The sequence below is a fragment of the Stegostoma tigrinum genome, chromosome 20, assembly GCF_030684315.1.
Source record: "Stegostoma tigrinum isolate sSteTig4 chromosome 20, sSteTig4.hap1, whole genome shotgun sequence".
Classification (NCBI taxonomy): Eukaryota; Metazoa; Chordata; class Chondrichthyes; order Orectolobiformes; family Stegostomatidae; genus Stegostoma; species Stegostoma tigrinum.
In genome coordinates, this window is record NC_081373.1 from 44106388 (window position 1) to 44126698 (window position 20311).

At 40.0% G+C, this 20311-nt stretch overlaps 1 protein-coding gene across 3 annotated transcripts in view; it reads right to left on the reverse strand.

Moving 5' to 3' along the window:
* Window positions 1-20311, reverse strand: part of pcgf5b (polycomb group ring finger 5b) — a 151217-nt gene that overhangs the window by 14194 nt on the left and 116712 nt on the right. For all 3 annotated transcript variants that reach the window (XM_048550604.2, XM_048550605.1, XM_048550606.1), the window contains exon 8: window positions 16350-16439. In XM_048550604.2, the coding sequence (XP_048406561.1) occupies window positions 16350-16439 (90 nt within the window). The remainder of the gene's footprint in view (window positions 1-16349; window positions 16440-20311) is intronic.

The following is a 20311-nucleotide window of genomic DNA, read 5'->3' on the forward strand; positions in this document are numbered from 1 at the left end:
ACCATACCCTGGGATACACTTGATCAGGTCGTGGAGATTTATCCATCTTTACCTTTTTTAAGATCTCTAGCACTTCCTTTTCTGTAATGTTGACTGCTTCCAAGACATCAATTTATCTTCCTGAGTTTCCAAGCCTCCATTTCTTTTTCCACAGTAAAACTGATGCAAAATATTCATTCAGTATCTCTCCCATCTCTTGTGGTTCCACACATAAATTATCTTTAGCGGCATGCCCCTATTCTCTCCTTAGTTTGCTCTATTATTTTTAATGCACTTGTAGCATCACTTTGGATTATTCTTAACACTATCTGCCAAGGCTATCTCAAATCCCCTTTTTGCCCTCCTGATTTCCCTCTTAAGAATGCCCTAAACTTGTTATACTCTTCAAGAGATTCACCTGATCCCAGTTGTCTACAGCTAACACACACCTCTTTCTTATTCTTGACCAGAGCCTTAATATCTTCATTCATTCATTGTTCCCTACTCTTACCAGCCTTACACTTCACTCTAACAGGAGCATAATGCTTCTGAACTCTTGTATTCCTACTTTTGAAAGCCTCCTACTTGGCAAACATCTCTTTACCTGTGAACAGTCTAGTCCAATCAACTTTTAAAAGTTCCTGTCCGAAACCATTAAAATTTGCCTTACTCCAATTAAGACCATAACCATAACACACAGGAGTGGAAATAAGGCCATTCGGCCCATCGAGTCCACTCTACCATTTAATCATGGCTGATGGGCATTTCAACTCCACTTACCCGCATTCTCCCTGTAGCCCTTAATTCTTTGCGAGATCAAGAATTTATCAATCTCTGCCTTGAAGACAGTTAATGTCCCAGCCTCACTGCACTCCATGGCAATGAATTCCACAGGCCCGCTACTCTCTGACTGAAGAAATGTCTCCCCATCTCCAATCTAAATTGACCCCCTCTAATTCTAAGGAAGTGCCCACAGGTCCTAGTCTCCCCGCCTAATGGAAACAACTTCCTAGCGTCCATCCTTTCTAAGACATGCATTATCTTGTAAGTTTCTATCAGATCTCCCCTCAACCTTCTAAACTCTAATGAATACAATCCCGGGATCCTCAGCCGTTCATCGTATGTTAGGCCTACCATTCCAGGGATCATCCGTGTGAATCTCCGCTGGACATGCTCCAGTGTCAGTATGTCCTTCCTTCACTCTAACAGGAGCATAATGCTTCTGAACTCTTGTATTCCTACTTTTGAAAGCCTCCTACTTGGCAAACATCTCTTTACCTGTGAACAGTCTAGTCCAATCAACTTTTAAAAGTTCCTGTCCGAAACCATTAAAATTTGCCTTACTCCAATTAAGACCATAAGCATAACACACAGGAGTGGAAGGCCCAAAATTGGACACAGTATTCTCAATGTATTCTCCTAACCATTTTAAATAGAACTGTAACACTGGCAGTTTCAATTAAGAACTTCAATTTTTACACAAGTCCTATCCTTTTCCAATTACTATTTTAAAACTAATAGAATTATAATTACTAGTTCAAAAGTGTCCCCTCACTAACGCTTCAGTCACTTTGCCCTGCCTTATTTCCCAAGGTCAAGTTTTGCTCCTTCTGTAGTAGGTACATCTACGAAGCGATAAAGAAAATTTTTTTGAACACATTTAACAAATTCCTCCCCAGTCTTGCCCTTAACACTACAGCAGTCCCAGGCTATGTTTGGAAAGTTAAATTCCTCTACTATTGCAACCCTGTTATTCTAATGTATATCTAAGATCTCGATACATATTTGCTCCTCAATTTCCCTCTGACTACTGGGGGACTGACAGTATAATCCCATCAAAGTGATCATCCCTTTTTATTTCTTAGGTCCACCCAAAAAACTTCCCTAGATGAACCCTCAGAAATATCGTTTCTATGTAGAGCAGTAATGTTTTCCTTAATCAAAAACACTACTCCGCCTCCTCTCCAGCCTCCCTTGCCATCCTTCCTATGACATTTAAACCCCAGAATATTGAGCTGTCAGTCCTTTCTGTCCCTTAATCAAATTTCTGTAATAGCTTTGATGTCCCAGTTCCATGTTCCCAAAAATGTCGAGTTCATCTGCATTACTTGTATGACACCTTGCATTGGAATAAATGCAATTTAATTCTCCAGATTTACCACGTTTTCTGACTTGCTCTTGCCTGACTTTTTGATTCAACTTGTTCTTTTTTTCAGTTGAGTTTAGTAGCCATCTGATGGGTAAGTGTCAGAACTTCCTACATTTTGTGTGCTTGGATGCTGAATTCTAGGTCTGATATTATTCGAACAAAACTTTTGCAGGAGCAAGGCAACTTGGACAGCAATTTTCTAACTTCCATAGCTAGCTAACTACACATATGCCAATGCCTGAAGCTGTTGTCCAATTTATTTCTCAATAATGGTGCACGCTGATCATCATGTCTACAATAAAATCTGGGCTGTCACAAATAACACCTGGAGGAAATATCATCTATTCTTGTTATTTCAAAGTTGTTAAACTGGAATGACTGATTGAAGTAAATTATTTTAGTGGATGAATAAACAGCTGATTAATTAGTCATATATTCTTACAAAGAAATAGCTCGAACAATATGTTACTTGAAGTAGAATTGAAGAACATATGATTTAGCAGGTTCATCTGTTACACCTTGCTGAAAAGACTTTCAAAGCGAAAATAAGGGTTACAGACAAATACACACATAAAATGTTCCATGTTTAATTAAAACTGTAACCAGACGCACAGCATAATTACAAAGTAATTAGAAGTACATTTTGAAAATAATAATTAGCAGCTGCTTTGCAACTGATTACCAAGGTTAACAAAGTCAAAAATTGTATTCTAAATGAAACCGTCAGCTTATTTTTGAAATTCGTGCTGAATGAGTTCTACTTTGAAAACTTCAATCTGTAACAAATACTTTCCTTTCTTCTGTTGATATTTATATTTCAATTGATTTAATGTGTTAGCCAATTAACAGCTTGATTAGCTTAAACGCCTATTAAATACTGTGATTACATGGTAGTTTGCAGAAGAGCAACATAAAATTAGGCAACATCTGTTTTATGTTGTGCAACATTAGTGTACATAATTGGAAAGACAGGAACGAAAAAGGCCACAATAGGATGGCAAATATCTTTTTAAAAACTGGGTGATTTTGTGCCTTTCTTACTTTGAGTTCAAAATAATGTTAGATTTTTGCAAATAACAGTACATTAGGACTGAAACAGTCAAAAATAAGAAATGGTTTGAATTTTAAAGATTGAGATGTAGCCTAAAAGTTAAGATGTTCCAGTTTTGGAACAATAGGCAAATTTCTAATTCATCCTCTGAAAGTTGGCTCAGAATTAATATTGGGCTTGGAGTATTTATGTAGCTGAGAAGTAGATAAAAGAAACACTGTTTTTTCCAGGAACAATTCCAATGCACTTGCTTCACTGTTTCTATACACTTCCTACTTCTAAATCCAGTAACCAAATATAAGTGCAAAGATTTATTTGGCTGTAGAATATCTGGAGGCAATCCAGAAAACTACAGTTGCCCCGGCAGAGGTCCATTTGCAACGGCATGAGTACTTGGAATAGCAGTGACCTACTTTAGCACCCCCACTTCCCATGCCCCTTAAAAGAAAATAAAAACCACATTTTTAAGCTAGTGTTAACTTGAACTGTTAGCTGAAACTAGGAATAAAGTGTGAGACACCTAAATCACACAATTCTGTCCTATATTGACACATCATAAGACCAAACTTGCCGATTAAAAGTTTCAGTACATGCCCCTCTGAAGAAAGATTACTACATGTAACTGGACAGTATGAGCAACTTTCACACTTGATTAAATTGAGAATAGATTAATTCTACAGAAAGGTTCCCAATCAGATCTTTAATTCCATATTTTCTAAGTAATGAGGACTACTGTAGCTCTTGAATAGTAAACCTTCATGTATGGAAAAAACTCTCATGGTTTTAGAGCAACCCCTGGATTTTCTGATCAATTGCTTTTGGGCTTCATTGTCACGTACCACAGTACATTAAAAACAGAGTAACACCAAAATCTCACAACATATTCAGTGAGATCATTTGCCAGAAAATTTCTGGCCAATTCAATTTACAAAAGTAGAAAATATTCAGCAAATGCCCAAAAGGCTGACTAGGACTTTTCAAATGCTGCAACATTTGACGATTGTTTCAAGCATACTGTTTATTTAACTTTGTCCACTTAACTTGATCATCACTATGAAAGGGAAGGGTGGGGTATTACAACGAGGTCATCATTTTGAAAGAAACAAAGGTGCTACATCAATTCTACGTCGCCAGTATACTGGAGGAAATGCATAAGATTTTCAGTCTCTGGTTCCTAATGTTAGCACCAAATCAAGGTCTGAGACTACAGTTGCTTGGAGCCAGACCTGGACACAGCCTCATAATTGGCTTCTTCTGAGCTCACTATCCAATTAAAAATGGCATGTGGGCCTCCAGTGCTGCTGGCCCAGTCAGACATCTAACTTCTCTGAAGGGTCCGAATCCCTGTTGGAAGAGGTTCGCACTAGTATGGCAGATATTCAATTGAAAGTGTACCTCAAAGTCGAGATAACTTAGACAGGTCTAATTAATTCAATCTCTTAGAGGAGGCAGGATTTTCAAAGTGGACAGGAAACCCTGCCAGTGATAATATTTGAACTGTGGGCTTGGCTTTGGCTACCAGCAGATTCCTCTTTGGGGGATAGAATCCCCAGCTCTAAAACTCTGCAGATTGCCACTGGCTTGCAGTGAGATGCCAATCTACACTCCTATCCATCCTGGAGAATATTGCCCAGCAGCAGAAATGCATGGGGGAGTCATCCAGACTCCTTGTCATTTTCTCAGCACTCCCATCTCTAATTCTGTCAACATGCAATTGTGGAAATTCTGTCCAGCATATCTGGAGAACTGAAGAATCAATTAATGCATGGAAGAAATAAACTTTAAAAATGCACTGCCCAGCATAAGCATAATGAATGGAATGGGCTCCTGTGCTGTAGTTTTAATTGTAATTTCAGGTATCCATTCAGTAGCTGTGTTACAACAAATTTCTCAACAAATAAACAATGCATATGCCCTAGAACCAGAAACACAGATCTACAACAGAATTCAATATCTCAAGTATTTTTCAGACATTCAACAGCTCCACTAGATTTTATCATCTTGACTCATGTCTCTAAATACTGGCCGCTGACAGAGAACAAGCTCTAAAGAGGCTGCCAATCCTTCTAAACTCTGATGGCGAGACAGAGTCAAACATTCTTAGACACATGTGTAGTTGCTCTTTTCACTGGCCAAGAGTCATAAACACTATAGTCAAACAACAAACAAAGTATTTTTGTGCTCAAAGTAGATTCATAATCTGACAGATGTCCTGAAATTAGGAATTTCTATTCTCAAATATATCTATCAATTTTAAAGGCAACACGTTCTCAATCTCCTGCAAAAGAAAATGAAACAAAACTCCTCAATGGAAACAATCTCATTAATCAATAATCTATGACATAATTTTCTTACACTCTTACTGTACAATATCACAATGTTCCAACATTATGACCATTTCAAATACCCTAAATTTGATTGAGATGGCTCAAATCTAATGATGGGAAAACTGAACCAGGAGTGGCCATGCATTTCTGCAGAATTTATGTAATACAGTTATTGTGGTCCAATCCATGAAATAAAGCTGAAAAAATGCTTGAGAAATGAGGCAAAAGGTAATCAGATAGGTCAAAGCCAGATTAAGTGAGTTAGATATCAAAAATGTTCAATTGAAAGAAGTGCTGACACAGACTGAAGAGGCAATGCTAAAACGCTGACTAGGAACTGAAGTAATGTCAGAAGGGTTAGCAGAATAATCTTACAATGGGGGTTATTCATCAGCAAACCAAAAAATCATTCCTTTTGTGTAAGTGGCATACAGTTTGGATCTGCTGTGCTCACACTTGGTTAACAGAAATATGGAATAAATCGGGAGAAAGCTCAAGTGAGAACTACCTTAAACTTTCCCTTTGGGATTCAAGCATTCACAGTAGAACTAGCTTTGGGTTCTGACTTTGAGATACCAAGAACCCAACTGCAAAGCCTTTTCCAAAATGCCCATCTTGAAGAAGTTGTCCTCCTCTCTCCGGAAAAAAACTCAGTGGAAAAAGAAGGGTCCCAACCCGAAACATCAACTTTCCTGATTCTACGATGCTGCTTGGCCTGCTATATTCCTCTAGCTCCACACTGTGTTATCTCATTAGTCCTGACTTTGACTGGTAGCCTAACAAATGGAATTCATGCACCTCCCCTGTTTAAAGTGTTACTGTGTTCCTCAACTTAAGATAACGGCTGAATAATATTGCAGAGTGCTCATCAAACTAATACCTGGCAAAACAAATATAAACTGCTCGTAATTCAGCTAAGTGCAGGATATGAATCCCAAAAAAAGGAACTATTAATAAAAGAACCACAGAATTCCTTGAGAATTGTGGCTGAGAGGAGAATTGGATGATCAGGGACCTTCCTGACCTGCAGGTGACATCTCTACTGTGGCAGTGGTTAAAGAGAGGGCCAGGCTCAGGCGTTCACTCACCTTCCAGGAACAGAGACAGCTGGAATGCACCACTACGCAGCATCCAGGCTGAGTGTGATCAAAAAAGAACAGTAACATTACAGGAAAACTGTAGGCGCATTGTTGATGTGAAGCTGATGTTAGACAGAGAGTTTAAATAAAGTATAAAACAATAAATAGTGCCATTTATAAAGAAGAGGTAGCAACTTGGATTCCAGCAAGGAAGACTACCAAAAAGAAAGTAAAGTTAAATCAATCAGTCACAAAGCACATTACATGGTAGCAGGTATAGGGAGAGGGTAACACCGCAGGTTGCAAGTGTGCAGGCAGAGAACAAAAAGAGACCACCAGGTGGTCTAGGAGAAGCAGGCAGTACTGAAGTTGCACTGATCTTTTCTTAAAGCCAGAACTAAGTCCATGGCATCATGGGCACCTGAACTGTAAAAGGGGGAAGGAAGAACAATGGAAGACTATTAGCAAAAAGGATTCTATAGTCACGGGCATGGACAGGCACTTCTATAGCATTAAACCTGACTGTAGCATGGGTTGTTGCCTCCCAAGTGCCAGGATTGAAGTTGTTACAGAATGGATGCAGGTCCACCTTTTGGAGGAGGGAAATTTGACAGAAACAATGGTCTTCATTCATATAAATAACGTCAGTACACAGGGGAATAAGGTCCTGAACTTGAAGGAGTATGGAAGGAAATTAAAAAGGGCAACATCAAGATCTACGTTTTCAGGATTATGCCCAGTGCCCTTTGCTAGTAAGCATAAGAACTGGAGAGTCATTAAGTTTGGTCCACCATTCATTGTGCTCATAGCTGATCATCCAATTTAATAGTCTGTTCCTGCTTTTCCTCCATAACTTTTGATTCCTTTAGCCCAATGTAACATGCCCCATTGTTTCTTGAAATCATACAATGTTTTGGCCTTGACTGCTTTCTATGGTAGCAAATTTCACAGACTCACCACTCTCAGCATGAAGAAATATTTCCTCATCTCAGTCCTCAACATTGCTTGTATAATATTTGTTTCCTCCCTTGTAATCACAGAAATAAAGTATGTACTTAGTTGGTCAGTCTTTCTTTGTTCCCCATTATAAATTATGCTGTATTGCACTGTGGGGGATCTACATTTATCTTCGGCAGCTTTTACTATGAGACCAGAATTGCATGCAGAATTCTAAAAGTGGCCCAACCAATATCCTGTCCAGCTGTAACATGACCTCCCAACTTCTATCAGTGCACTGAACAATAAAGGCAAACCTACCAAATATCTTCACTATCCTGTCTACCTGTGAAACCACTTACAAGGAACTATGAACCTGCACTTTAAGGTCTCTTTGTTCAGTAACGCTCCTCGGGGTCTTACCATTAAGTATGCAAACCCTGTGAAATAGCAGCCAGCAAATGTCACCTCACTATTTAGGAAAGGAGCAAGAGAGAAACAGGACACCTGTTAGCCATAGATCAGTAGTGGGTAAAATGCTAGAATCTATTATAAAGAATGTGATACATGGGATACTTGGATAATAATGGTGTGATTGGCCATATTCAGTATGAATTTGCAAATGGGAAATTATTTTGATGAACCTGTTGGATGCTTTGAGGATGTCACTAACAAAATTGATAATGGGGAGTCAATGAAAGTGATATGTTTAGATTTTTACAAGGCATTTGATAAAGTCTCCTACACAGAGTTGGTGAGCAAAATTAAAGAACATGTGAATAGCAGGTAATGTACTGGCAAAATTAAGTATGGCTAATAGGCAACAAACAAAGAATAGAAGAAAGTTGGTTATTCTCATAATGGCAAGTTGTGAATAATGGGGTGCTGCAAAGATCAGTACTTAGGCTCCCTGCTGTTCACAACAAATACCAAAGATTTGGATGTGGTGACCAAATGTGGTACTTCTAAATCTGCAAGTGATACAAAGCTAAGTGGGCATGTGTGTGTTAAGAAAGACATAAAATGATTTCAACAGGATCTGGACAGGCTTAGTGAACGGACAATTACGTGGCAAATGGAAAATAATGTTGAAAAATGTGATATTACCCACTTTGGTATAAAAAACAGATGTGCAGCAAATTTCTTAAGGTTGTAAAAATGTACATATACCAATGTACTGAGGTTCCTTTTCAATAAGTCACTGAAGGCAAGAGACAATGAAAGCTAATGGAATGTTAGTCTTTATCTTAAGAGGCTTTGAGTACAGGGCTAGTGAAATCTTGCTTCAATTGTATAGGAGCTTGGTTTGACTGTGTCTGGAATACTACATGCAGTTCTGGTCTCCTTACCTTAAGAAGAATGTTATTGCTATACAGAGACTGTAATGAACGTTCACCAGATTTGCTTGGGGGCTGCCCTATAACAGACAGAATGGGCAAACTGGGTCCATATTCTCTAGCGTTCCAAAGAATGAGAGGTGATCTCACTGGAAATCACAAAATACTTAAAGACAAATACAAGATAGATGCAGGTAAGATTTTTCCCAGGTTGGGTAGTCTAGAGCCAGAGGACAGAATGTAAAAATAAAGCCAATTTGAGGTAGGATCGAGTTGAGGATATTTCCTTTTACCCAAAGGGTGGTGAACCTTCAGAATTCTCTACCCCAGAGGGCTGCACAAGCTCAGTCTTTCAGCATGCTTAAAGTACAGATTAATAGATTTAAAATACCAATGGAATAAAGGGATACTGAGATAGTGTGGGTAAAATGCATTGAAATGTTTATTCAAGATGGCTGTAATAAATGGTGGAGCGGGCTCATTGGGCTAAGCGGCCCAGTTCTGTTCCTATGCTCCTGAAGCTGCTTGTCTCAAAAGAGGAAAGCAAGATTCAGCGACAAGGAGAAACTTCTGGGGACCCAAGTAAAGAATGAGCTTATATTAATAGTGGACAAAGATTAAAGTCCAAAGATGTGCAGATTCAGTGGAGTGGCCATGTTAAATTGCCCAAACTGTCCATGGATGTGCAGGCTACGTGGGTTAGCCATGGGAAATGCAGGGCTACAGGGACTGGGTAGGGAGGTGGGTCTGAGTAAGAAGCTCTTTGGAGGGTCGGTATGGACTCGATAGGCCAAATGGCCTGCTTCCAAACCGTAGGGATTCTAAAGACAGAATATCCGAATCAGCTTGGAAAGACTATAATAATATTGGTTAGATCTGCATTTAGCTAATCAGATACATGTCAGATCAAATGGATAATATCACAAATAAAATAAAACGATAGATGACCCAAAGTAACAACTCTATTGAAGAAACTAGGGCATTATTCCAATAACAGAGGAGAAGGCTCAGCATAAATATTGCCAATAATGGCAATGCTTCACTTTTCCTGGGAATTATATTAACAGTAAAGACATGAATGGTGCTGTCTACAAATAGTATTAATTGGCATGAACCAGATTTCTCCTGAACTAACGAAGTCTGGTTATGTTGGACTATCATAAGTACAATGAAGTCCAATTTCTAGAGCATGTATAAATTAGTTTTCTCCTACAGCAATGGGCAATATATGTGGAATTACGAACTTGATTATTTGCATAGAGTTTAGTATACTTTTGCATACAACTACAGCTTAAGGGCAACTTAATCCATTTAGGTGATTATGATAAGCAAATATTTACCAGGACGGCACAAAAAAACTCAGGCGTGTATTAACGTAGTTAAATAATACTGTTGTGTAGGTCACCATGATGAAAACATAGGGGCATACATGTGTGAAATGTTTAAAAAATACTATCAAACAAGATTAGTCTGTACAGTGGTATGGCAATGTTGAAATCTTAGACAGGCTTGAAAAGTTTGTGGGATAATATACCACTGAAAAAAGGACAGTTGTAAAGACCATGTCCTTTTGTGCTTTTTAACAATTGTGGGCTGAAATAGAACATAGAACATAGAACATAGAACATTACAGCACAGTACAGGCCCTTCAACCCTCAATGTTGTGCCGACCTGTCACACCAATCTCAGCCTTGAACACACTCTTAATGACACAGCATCTCCGTGGTAAAGAATTCCAAGTATTCGCTACCCTTTGACAGAGGCTATTCCTCATCATTGCTGTCTGAAGTGGGTAAAACTTTACTCTGAAACTATGCCCTCTGGCCGTATATTGGTGCTCAGTATCTACCTTGTCAAGCCCTCCAAGAATCGTATATGAGTACAGGCCTTATCTACTCAAACACCCCTGATAATCCACAGAGATCAGTTCTGGGTCCTGTTTTGTTTGTTATTTATATAAATGATTTGGGTGAGAATATAGAAGGCATGGTTAGTAAGTTTGCAGATGACACCAAAATTGTAGACATTGAGGACAATGAAGAAGATTTTCCAAGATTACAAAGGGATCTTGATCAAATGGGTCAATGTGCTGAAAAATGGTAGATGAAGTTCAATCTGGATAAATGCAAAGCATTGCATTTTGGTAAAACAAACAAGGATAGGACTTATACAATTAATGGTAGAGCCTTGGGCAGTGCTGTAGAATGGAAGGACCAAGGGGCGCAGGTACATATTTCTTTGAAGTTTGTTTGAACCCAATGTTTTAAAGGATTGCTGCATGTTTTGAAAAGTGCAGAGCCTAATATTTATGACAAGCATCATGTAAACAGTTGCTTGAACAAACAACAATTGAAGTTTGCAGGTGAGACTGAAACCAAAGGACTGTGTACAGATGTAGCTGGGTGGCAACAAGAAGTTGGTTGATCTATGGACTAGTGAATACAAAATTCCTTTTGCCTGCCAACAACCCTGTGTTGGTTCACAGGTAACTGAACAGGTTGGCACTGGGAACAAGATATAAAGAAAGTGACTTGATCTCCAACAGTTTAAGAGCTGTCTCTCCATTTTCTGCAGTGAAAGTCCACTTTAAACCTGAAGCAAACCATAACATTATTCCTTAGCTGTTGATATAAGCTGCAACTTTTAACTGATAAATCTGAGGCCCCTTTATAAGCAAAACAGACACCTTGGGACTCTTAAGCAGCAATGGAAGCTTCCAGAGAAAGCTATAAAAGTAACCAAATAAGAAGCTCAAGGATCATGACAGCAACCGTGATTATGAACCACTGTAGCCGCCATCACAGTTTTTCCTTCGTCCACAACCTTTCTTCCTGTCTATTTGGCTATTGGGGGTGAGGTCATGGGGGTTGGAGTGGTGGTGGTGTAAGGGGATTAAAGTTTTAGTTTGTACAATTAGATGCTGACAGTTTATAACTGTCCACCTGTAATTAGAGTTTAATTACTTGTAATCAAGAGTAATTCTTGTTAAGTTCAGAAACTGTTCCATGATTTCCCTTAATCTGAGTCTAGTAATCAGGTTATTGGAGAATTTCATCTACTTATTTTAAAATCTTTCACATTTGTGACTGCTCCAGGAATAGCAGGATTTTATTTCTAGCGCACTACCCCAGTGAATCATGACACTACACAAAGATTATCTACTCTGAACATGTTACAGATCTTCACAGTTGAGGGAAAGGACAACTTAAGGCAGCAATTAAGAAGACTCACTGCTATCACTTGCATGGTGCACTGTATTCAAGAAAGAGAGGTACATCTCAAAACTGGTATGATAGAGAAGGCCACCATCACTGTGCTGAAAATGTCTGAACTAAGTGACAGTCCAGAATATTTCCATGCTAAATTATTGCTGTTCAAGGTGAATTACCCTCTTTCCTAATCATCTCAACTTTAATTAACTGCACAAAAACAATGTTGCTGGTAAAGCTTAGCGGGTCTGGCAGCATCTGTGAAGGCAAAAACAGAGTTAACATTTCAGGTCTGGTGACCCTTCCTCAGAACTGTATTCTCTCCTCTGTTTAGAAAATTAAGTAATTAAATTTAATTATTGGGACACCCTTTGATTTCCTTGGAGAAAATCTTTTCTAATCCAGCACAGAATGTTGGACAATCAGCATGTGTTGAGGATTATCATATCAGCCATGACTGCATTGAATGGCAGAGCAGACTACTACCTCCTCTGGTCTTACGAAAAAATGAAAGGCAATGCAAAATTCACAACAGATGGTGGTGAAATTGAGCTAGACGTTAGCAATATACTTATGCAATTTACATGGTATCTTCAAAGTAATGGTGTTAAGGGGCAACTTGTGAATGAAAACTAGCGGATGCCAACGTTAGATCCTTGGAGGCTTAAGATGTAACAAGGTATATGTAGGAAGAGGAGCCAAGGCAGATAATTATCCAGCTGCCATTGGATAGATAAAACAAAACCAGTTAGGACAGTCTCATTTAGATGCATAAGAAGGTGTGACTAACCCTGTCAAAAACTGCAACGTTCATTGATCAGAGATCACGGAATCCCCACAGTGTGGAAACAGGCACTTCGGCCCAACAAGTTCCCACCGACCCTCAATGCATCCCACACAGACCCATTCCCCCTATAACCCACCTAATCTACACATCCCTGAACACTATGGACAATTTAGCATGGCACTTTGCCTGCACATCTTTGGACTGTGGGAGGAAACTGAAGCAACCACAGAAAACGCATGCATATACGGGGAGAACATGCAAACTCCACACACGCCTGAGGGTGGAATCAAACTTCAGTTCCTGGTGCTATAAGGCAGCAGTGCTACCCACTGAGCCACCGTGCCCACCATGATGTGGATGAAGAGGAAATGCCAAATTTCTTGAAATAGAAATTTGAATGTTCCTCAAACTGAATTAATGCAACCATTAAATTGAATTATTGCACTGTACTTTAATGTGGGCACTCAATGATGCAATAGTTAACTCATCACAGTGCCATAAGCTAAGTAGGAACCCCTGTGCTAAATTAGACTACCCCAGTGACCTCCAGAAGAATGAAACATAAAAGCCAAGTCTAGGATTTATCAGCAATTTTAAAAGCCCTCATTAGTACACAACTTAAGAGTTTATTGGAGTAAAATCAGGCACAGCTTGAAAATTGGAACAGGGATTGTGATACACATATGGGATTAGCCAGTGTGCATTGCAGTGCTCAGCCAGGGCAAAGCATGCAATTGGGTGTAACGAACAGCGGTGAGGGACCAGCAGTAAGCAAAGGCAGCCTGTATTACATAAATTGAGACTGCACCTCTTAAAGAGAACTGCATTGTGGTGACTGGATGACACTGTAAAAGTGATTTGGTGTGGTGAACGTTAAGTATAGCACAAAATGGGCAGTTTCAAGATTTTACAATGTTATATTAGATACTGTGGGCTAGAAAATGGCGTGGAGAAAAAAAAAGTCCAATTCACGAGTAACCATGACCATTCATTCCAGGAGTCATGTCCCAAAAGTTACTGCTGGTCCCTCACCGCTGTTCATTATATTCAATTGCATGCTTTGCACTGGCTGCGTGCTGCAATGCACACTGGCTAATCCCACATGCATATCACAATCCTGCTTCAATTTTCAAGCTGTGCCTGATTTTACTCCAATAAACTCTTACGTTCTGTATCAATGAGGGCTTTTAAAATCACTGATAAATCTTAGACTTGGCGTCTTTGTCTCATTCTTCTGGAGGTCACTGGGGCAGTCTAATTTAGCATAAGGGCTCCTACTCAGCTTATGGCACTGTGATGAGTTAAATATTACATCACTGAGTGCCCACATTCAAATACAGTACAAAAATTCATTTTAATGGTTGCATTAATTCAAGTTTCTATTTCAAGAAATTTGGCAATTCCTCTTCATCCACATCATGGGGGAGATGACGACTCAGTGGTTAGCACAGCTGCCTCATAGCACCAGGAACCGGTTTGATTCCACCCTCAGGTGACTGAGTGTGTGGAGTTTGCATGTTCTCCCCGTATATGCATGGGTTTTCTCTGGTTGCTTCAGTTTCCTCCCACAGTCCGAAGATGTGCAGGCTAAGTGGTTTGGCCATGCTAAATTGTCCACAGTGTTCAGGGATGTGTAGATTAGGTGGGTTGTCGGGCGAATGGGTCTGGGTGGGATGCATTGAGGCTCTGTGTGGACTTGTGGGCCGAAGCACCTGTTTCCATACTGTGATACAATGCAGCAAAAGGTCCAATGGCCTCTCAAAAAATAATGATCAATGAATGTAATTCTACCATTGAGGTCACACAATATTCAATAAACCACACCCCATCACTAACCTGTCCACAATGTGTATTAATCACCACTTGTAACTCATCATTAAAATTCACTTTTCCCTCAAATAATTAGCACTTCTATAAGTCTCACATTCACACCTCACAACTTGCACACAATGTCAGTCACTCAATCATCACAAAAACATTACACCACACTCATTGACACATTTCCTTCTTCCTTGTAGAACAAAGTAGCACAAAATTTATGATGGCATCAGGATGTTACCAGGGTAGTTGCATGTCCTTACTACCGGACAGAAGATGGTGGCAGACATAACCATTCAGAAATGATAGAACATGCTGGTGTCTTCAATCCTAAACCATGGTCTCCCGTCCCACTTGTCCTCTCTGCCACAATTTGTTCTCATTTACGAGCTGTGGATGATGTAAGCATGCACTTCTTGCTTTCCTCACTTCATCCCAACTCTATCTTTGCATCTTTCTCCTCTCACATACCCATACTGCCATCTTGTCAAGCCATGGGGGAGCAGGAACTGGCAGAAGACCAAGAAATCAGTGACAAAGGAGTGAAAAAAAAACTTCTCCCTCTCACACCTTCCAGCTTAGACACTGGCACCGTGCATAATTTAAGGATAGCATAGAGGAGAAGATATTGGTAGTGAGACACTGGATAAATGTGGCCTGCAGACAGGGTAGGGGAATATCATTTGGGAGCAGGGCAGGGTAGTGAAATGTGCCAGTTTCCTGAAGGTCAAAGAACATTAGTTACAGAAGAACACTGATGGGGATGCACAATGAAATGCTTGGCATATTGACAAGCCTGCACACCACATTATGGCACATGGAGAAAATCAGCTACTGCGGACCGTAGGAACGAAGGCATCATGACCGCTGTCGCAATACAGGGCACTGATTTGCATGGTTCCCTGCATATGGGCACATTAAGGGAATGGGATTCCTTTCATTGAAGTACATGTGACAGCTGACATATGATTCTTGCGAAGTACCCTATACCATGGAGAAACCTGTAATCTTGGTGAAGTTGTATACTTATTCCGCCCACTGCGCTTTGCCGAGAGAGTTAAAAATATTCACCGCTCTTAGAATTTAAAGTATCAGTGACAGCGGTCAGTAATCTACATACATTGCAAGTGTTGCTGGCCAAGCCTGGAAACAGACTGACAGAATGTCATGATTACAGTGATCTTCACAGCTATTTCTTTTCCTTGCTTAAGGAAGTAGTTGTGACTACCTCGGGAGGTAGACTTCAATGACAGTATCCTTAAGCACAAAGGCCGGATAAGTATTTATTGGTTAGCTTTATGTCTAAGGATTTCTCCCTGAATATCTTGTGCATTATGACTTCCTGATGAAAGCTTGTTTCTTCCTCTTCCTCCCCCTCCAAGCAGCTTGTCCTGTTGTGTGTTACCTGTGATGGCCATTGGGGGTATGCACACTACTGCATTATTGGTTATCAATATTGCTTACTTGGAAAGATTTTAAAATGCTGCATAAAAGAACTAGTGACAATGCTTCATGGCATAATTGGACTGAAGACATATTCAATCGTTGTTTTCAATAAACATTATTGGTGTGGTATGAAGACTCTATTTAATCTGACAATCAAAGATGTAAAATTATTTTCAAAAGGAAAACGCCATTCCAAATTTAAAAATTGCAGAAATATTTACACATACTTACATTTTCAGCTCGGAGTCTCCATCTAGTCATATATATGAATTCCATTGTATGATCCTTCCCCATAATTTCCCCATTGCATAGAACATCGAGCTATGGGAATAAAAATTAGACATATTTATTATACAAACAGGGGTAAGATTCCTCTTCCAGTATAATGTTCCTTTTTCTTTAACCATTGTCCTATAAGCAGAATACAAAATTTTGAAATTTGCAATTTCTGAGAATGTAATATATGTTTGTAGAATATCAATTGCAGAGAAATAGAGGCATTCTTTTGTTAAGCAGAAAGCTTCACTCCAATATATTATTTGTTTATTCGACAAACAAGTACACATGTATACACGTGATAATGGGAACTGCAAATGCTGGAGAATCCAAGATAATGAAATGTGAAGCTGGATGAACACAGCAGGCCCGGCAGCATCTCAGGAGCACAAAAGCTGACGTTTCAGGCCTAGACCCTTCATCAGAGAGGGGGATGGGGGTGAGGGTTCTGGAATAAATAGGAAGAGAGGGGGAGGCGGACCGAAGATGGAGAGAAAAGAAGATATTTGGAGAGGAGAGTATAGGTGGGAAGGTAGGGGGGGGATAGGTCAGTCCAGGGAAGACGGACAGGTCAAGGAGGTGGAATGAGGTTAGTAGGTAGGAGATGGAGGTGCGGCTTGGGGTGGGAGGGAGGGATGGGTGAGAGGAAGAACAGGTTAGGGAGGCAGAGACAGGTTGGACTGGTTTTGGGATGCAGTGGGTGGAGGGGAAGACCTGGGCTGGTTGTGTGGTGCAGTGGGGGGAGGGGACGAACTGGGCTAGTTTCGGGATGCCGTGGGGGAGTTCCTCTGCCTGCTATCCATTATTAGGCAAAACAAATTCTCAAAGACCTCTAATCTTTCTACCAGTTATTTTAAATGGAGATAACCTCTTGTCTAAGGAAAATAGATTCTTCTTCTTCACTCTGTCTAGGCCACAGAAAATTTTGTTCAGCTGAATCAAATATTTTTGAAGTCTCTTTTTTTCCCCAGCAAAGTACCCAATCTTTCTTCATATATTTTCTACTGTTATCATTACCCTCATGAATGTCCTTTGTACTCTCTCAAGTCTGATCACATCATTCTTGTATCAAGGTCAATTCTCGTTTCACTACTCAAAACATGTTGTCTAAAAACTATTTATCACAATACCTCCTAATAGTTCATTGGATAAATGTACTGTCAAGATGTACTGTCAAGTAACAAAAAGCCACAAAGAGGTGGGAGCTTCTATTTGGTCATGGGATGTGAACATGACTGGCAAAGCCAGCATTTAATGCCCATCTTTAGCTGCCCTTAAGAAAGTGGTGGTGAGCCCCAGCATCTTGAACTGCTGTCATCTCTGCAGTGCCAGTAGCAAGAATTTCCAGGATTTTGACCCAGCATAATAGCAGAGAAAATTAATGTGTATAGTAATTATTTTGACAACTTCAAAAAACTGTAAACAGGACACAAACCAAGGTTAACACCCATATTTACAACCAGCTTTTTTTTGTTCATTCATGATAAGTGTCACTGGCTGGGCCAGCATTTATTGTTCATCCTTAATTGATCAGTATCGATTGTAAGTGAGCTGCCTCCTTGAACTGCTGCAATCCTTGGTATGTAGGCCCCATACTACTGTCAGAATTTCTTGTCCCAGGCTGTGGCCCAGCAATGATGAAAGAATGGCAATATAATGATGGTGTGTGGCTTCGACTAGAACTTGCAGGTGGTGGTATCTGGTGACCTTTGGGTTAGGAAATTTCTGTTGAAGAAGCCTTGATGAGTATCTGCAATTCATCTTACAGATGGTACTCTTGCAGGATTCCTAGTGCCTGACTTGCTCATGTAGTCACTGAATTTATATGGCTTGTCCAATACAGTTTCTTGACAATACTAGCCCCAGGATGACGATAGTGGAGTATTCAGTGATGGCAATGCCATTGAACATCAAGGAAGGATGATTAGATTGTCTCTTATTGGAGAAGGTCATTGTCTGACACTTCTAAGGCACAAGTGCTACTTGCCACTTTTCAGTCCAAGTCTGGAGTGGTCCAGGTCTTGCTACATATGGGCTCGGACTGCTTCATTATCTAAGGTGTCACGAATGCTCCTGAACATTATGTAACCATCAAAGACATTCCTATTTGTGACCTTATGACGGAGGGCAGGTCACTGAAGAAGCAGCCGAATACGGCTAGGCCTCAGATGCAACCCTGAGGAACATCTGCAGAGATGGCCTGGAGTTGAGATGATTGATCTCCAATATTACAACTATTTTCCTTTGTCTTAGGGTATTACACAAGCCAGGGAGAAATTTTCCTGATTCACGTTGACTCCAGTTTTGCTAGAGCATCTTAATACTCACTCAAATGTGGCCTTGCTGTCAACAGCAGTATCTGTCACTTAAATTCTGGAGATCTGTTCTTTTGCCATGTTTTATCCAAGTTTATAATGAGAATATAGGCCGAGTGGCCCTAGCAGAACCAAATGTCGATGACATTGTATGTCCTCAAAGTACAAGATTTGGCCCCTTTGGGCAAAAATATCAAATTTGAGACAGAGTTTCTTGAAGAAACTCTGATCCACCAGTAAGAGCATACATGAAGTTATTAGAAGGCAATAAAGATAATTTAGTGGATATAATACAATGTTAGTGCACAGTTTGTAATTTTCTCCTTTTTACATAAAACCTTATTTTTAAGACAGAGACATTTCAATTATTAAGAATTCAATTATTGTAACTCATCTCCCAGCTGGGAAAGTAAATAGTATAGTGGGTAGAATGAAACTTGTAAGGTGAGGGGTTGACTAACAGGCCTAAGTTTGGAAGTACCAGAGACAGCAAAAGAGAGAAGATGGGAATGGGGATAAAGAATTCAGGGAGGGCTTGAATGTTGGCAATGAACAAATAAGTGGCTTACTTCCAATGGGCGAGAGAGAGATACGGTCAGAGTTAAATTCTATGTATGTAAATACACAGTATAGTGAACAGAACTGGGGAACTGGAAGCAGAAATTGCTCTGGCAATACGACATAGTAGCATTGACAGAAACCTGGTTTCAGCCAGCACAGACTGAATACTTAACATTCTGGGTTTTAAGTCTGTGTAGACGCAGGGTGGGTAAAAAGGGAGGTGGTGTAACAATCTTGATCAAGGCTGATGGAGGAAAGGTCAGATGTAAAGAATAGAGTGAGGCCAATAAGGAACAAGCAGGGTAAGCCCTTCACTAAAACAAGGGGCATGGCAGAGCTATTCACTTAATACCTCTCAAATTTGATTCGGTCTTTACTAAATTAGAAAATGGTTGTCCTGTTTTTCTGGACGGGACATGCTTGGGCAAATTTCCAAGGTGTCGGGAGATTTTTGATGTTGTAGCGTTTCTCGAACAGCTTCGTGGGAGATGCAGCCAGAGAGCAGAGGTCTTCAGGCCTAATGCTGAAATGTTGTCAAGGACTTTTCGCCTTGTGTTGATACCAGGTGGAGTGAATCAAGTTGGTTGAAGACTGGCTGGGGTCCTCAGGAAGAGGCCAACATAGATCATTCATTCAGCATTTCTGGCCAGTTGCAAATGTTTCAGACTTATATTTTGCATTGATATAACAGGCTCCCTTATTTTTCAGGTTGTAGGTATTTGTGAAGCCGCCTCCTCAAGTGAATTATTTAATTGCCTACTACCACTCATCTCTTCATATATCAAGACAGCAGAACTTAGATGTGATCTGTTAGTTGTAGTGTCAGTTACTGCTGTCTAAGACATGCTGCTTCCACTATTGGGCATGCAAGTAGTCCTGTGTTGTAGTCTCACCAAGTGGACAACTCATTTGTAGTTATGTCCGTTGCGTCTTCTAGCATGGCCTCCTGCAGTCTTCATTTAACTAGGGTTGATCCTGCAGTATTATGGTAAAGGTAGACTGGCAGATAAGACAAAGTTGCAGACTGCAGTTGAATGCAAT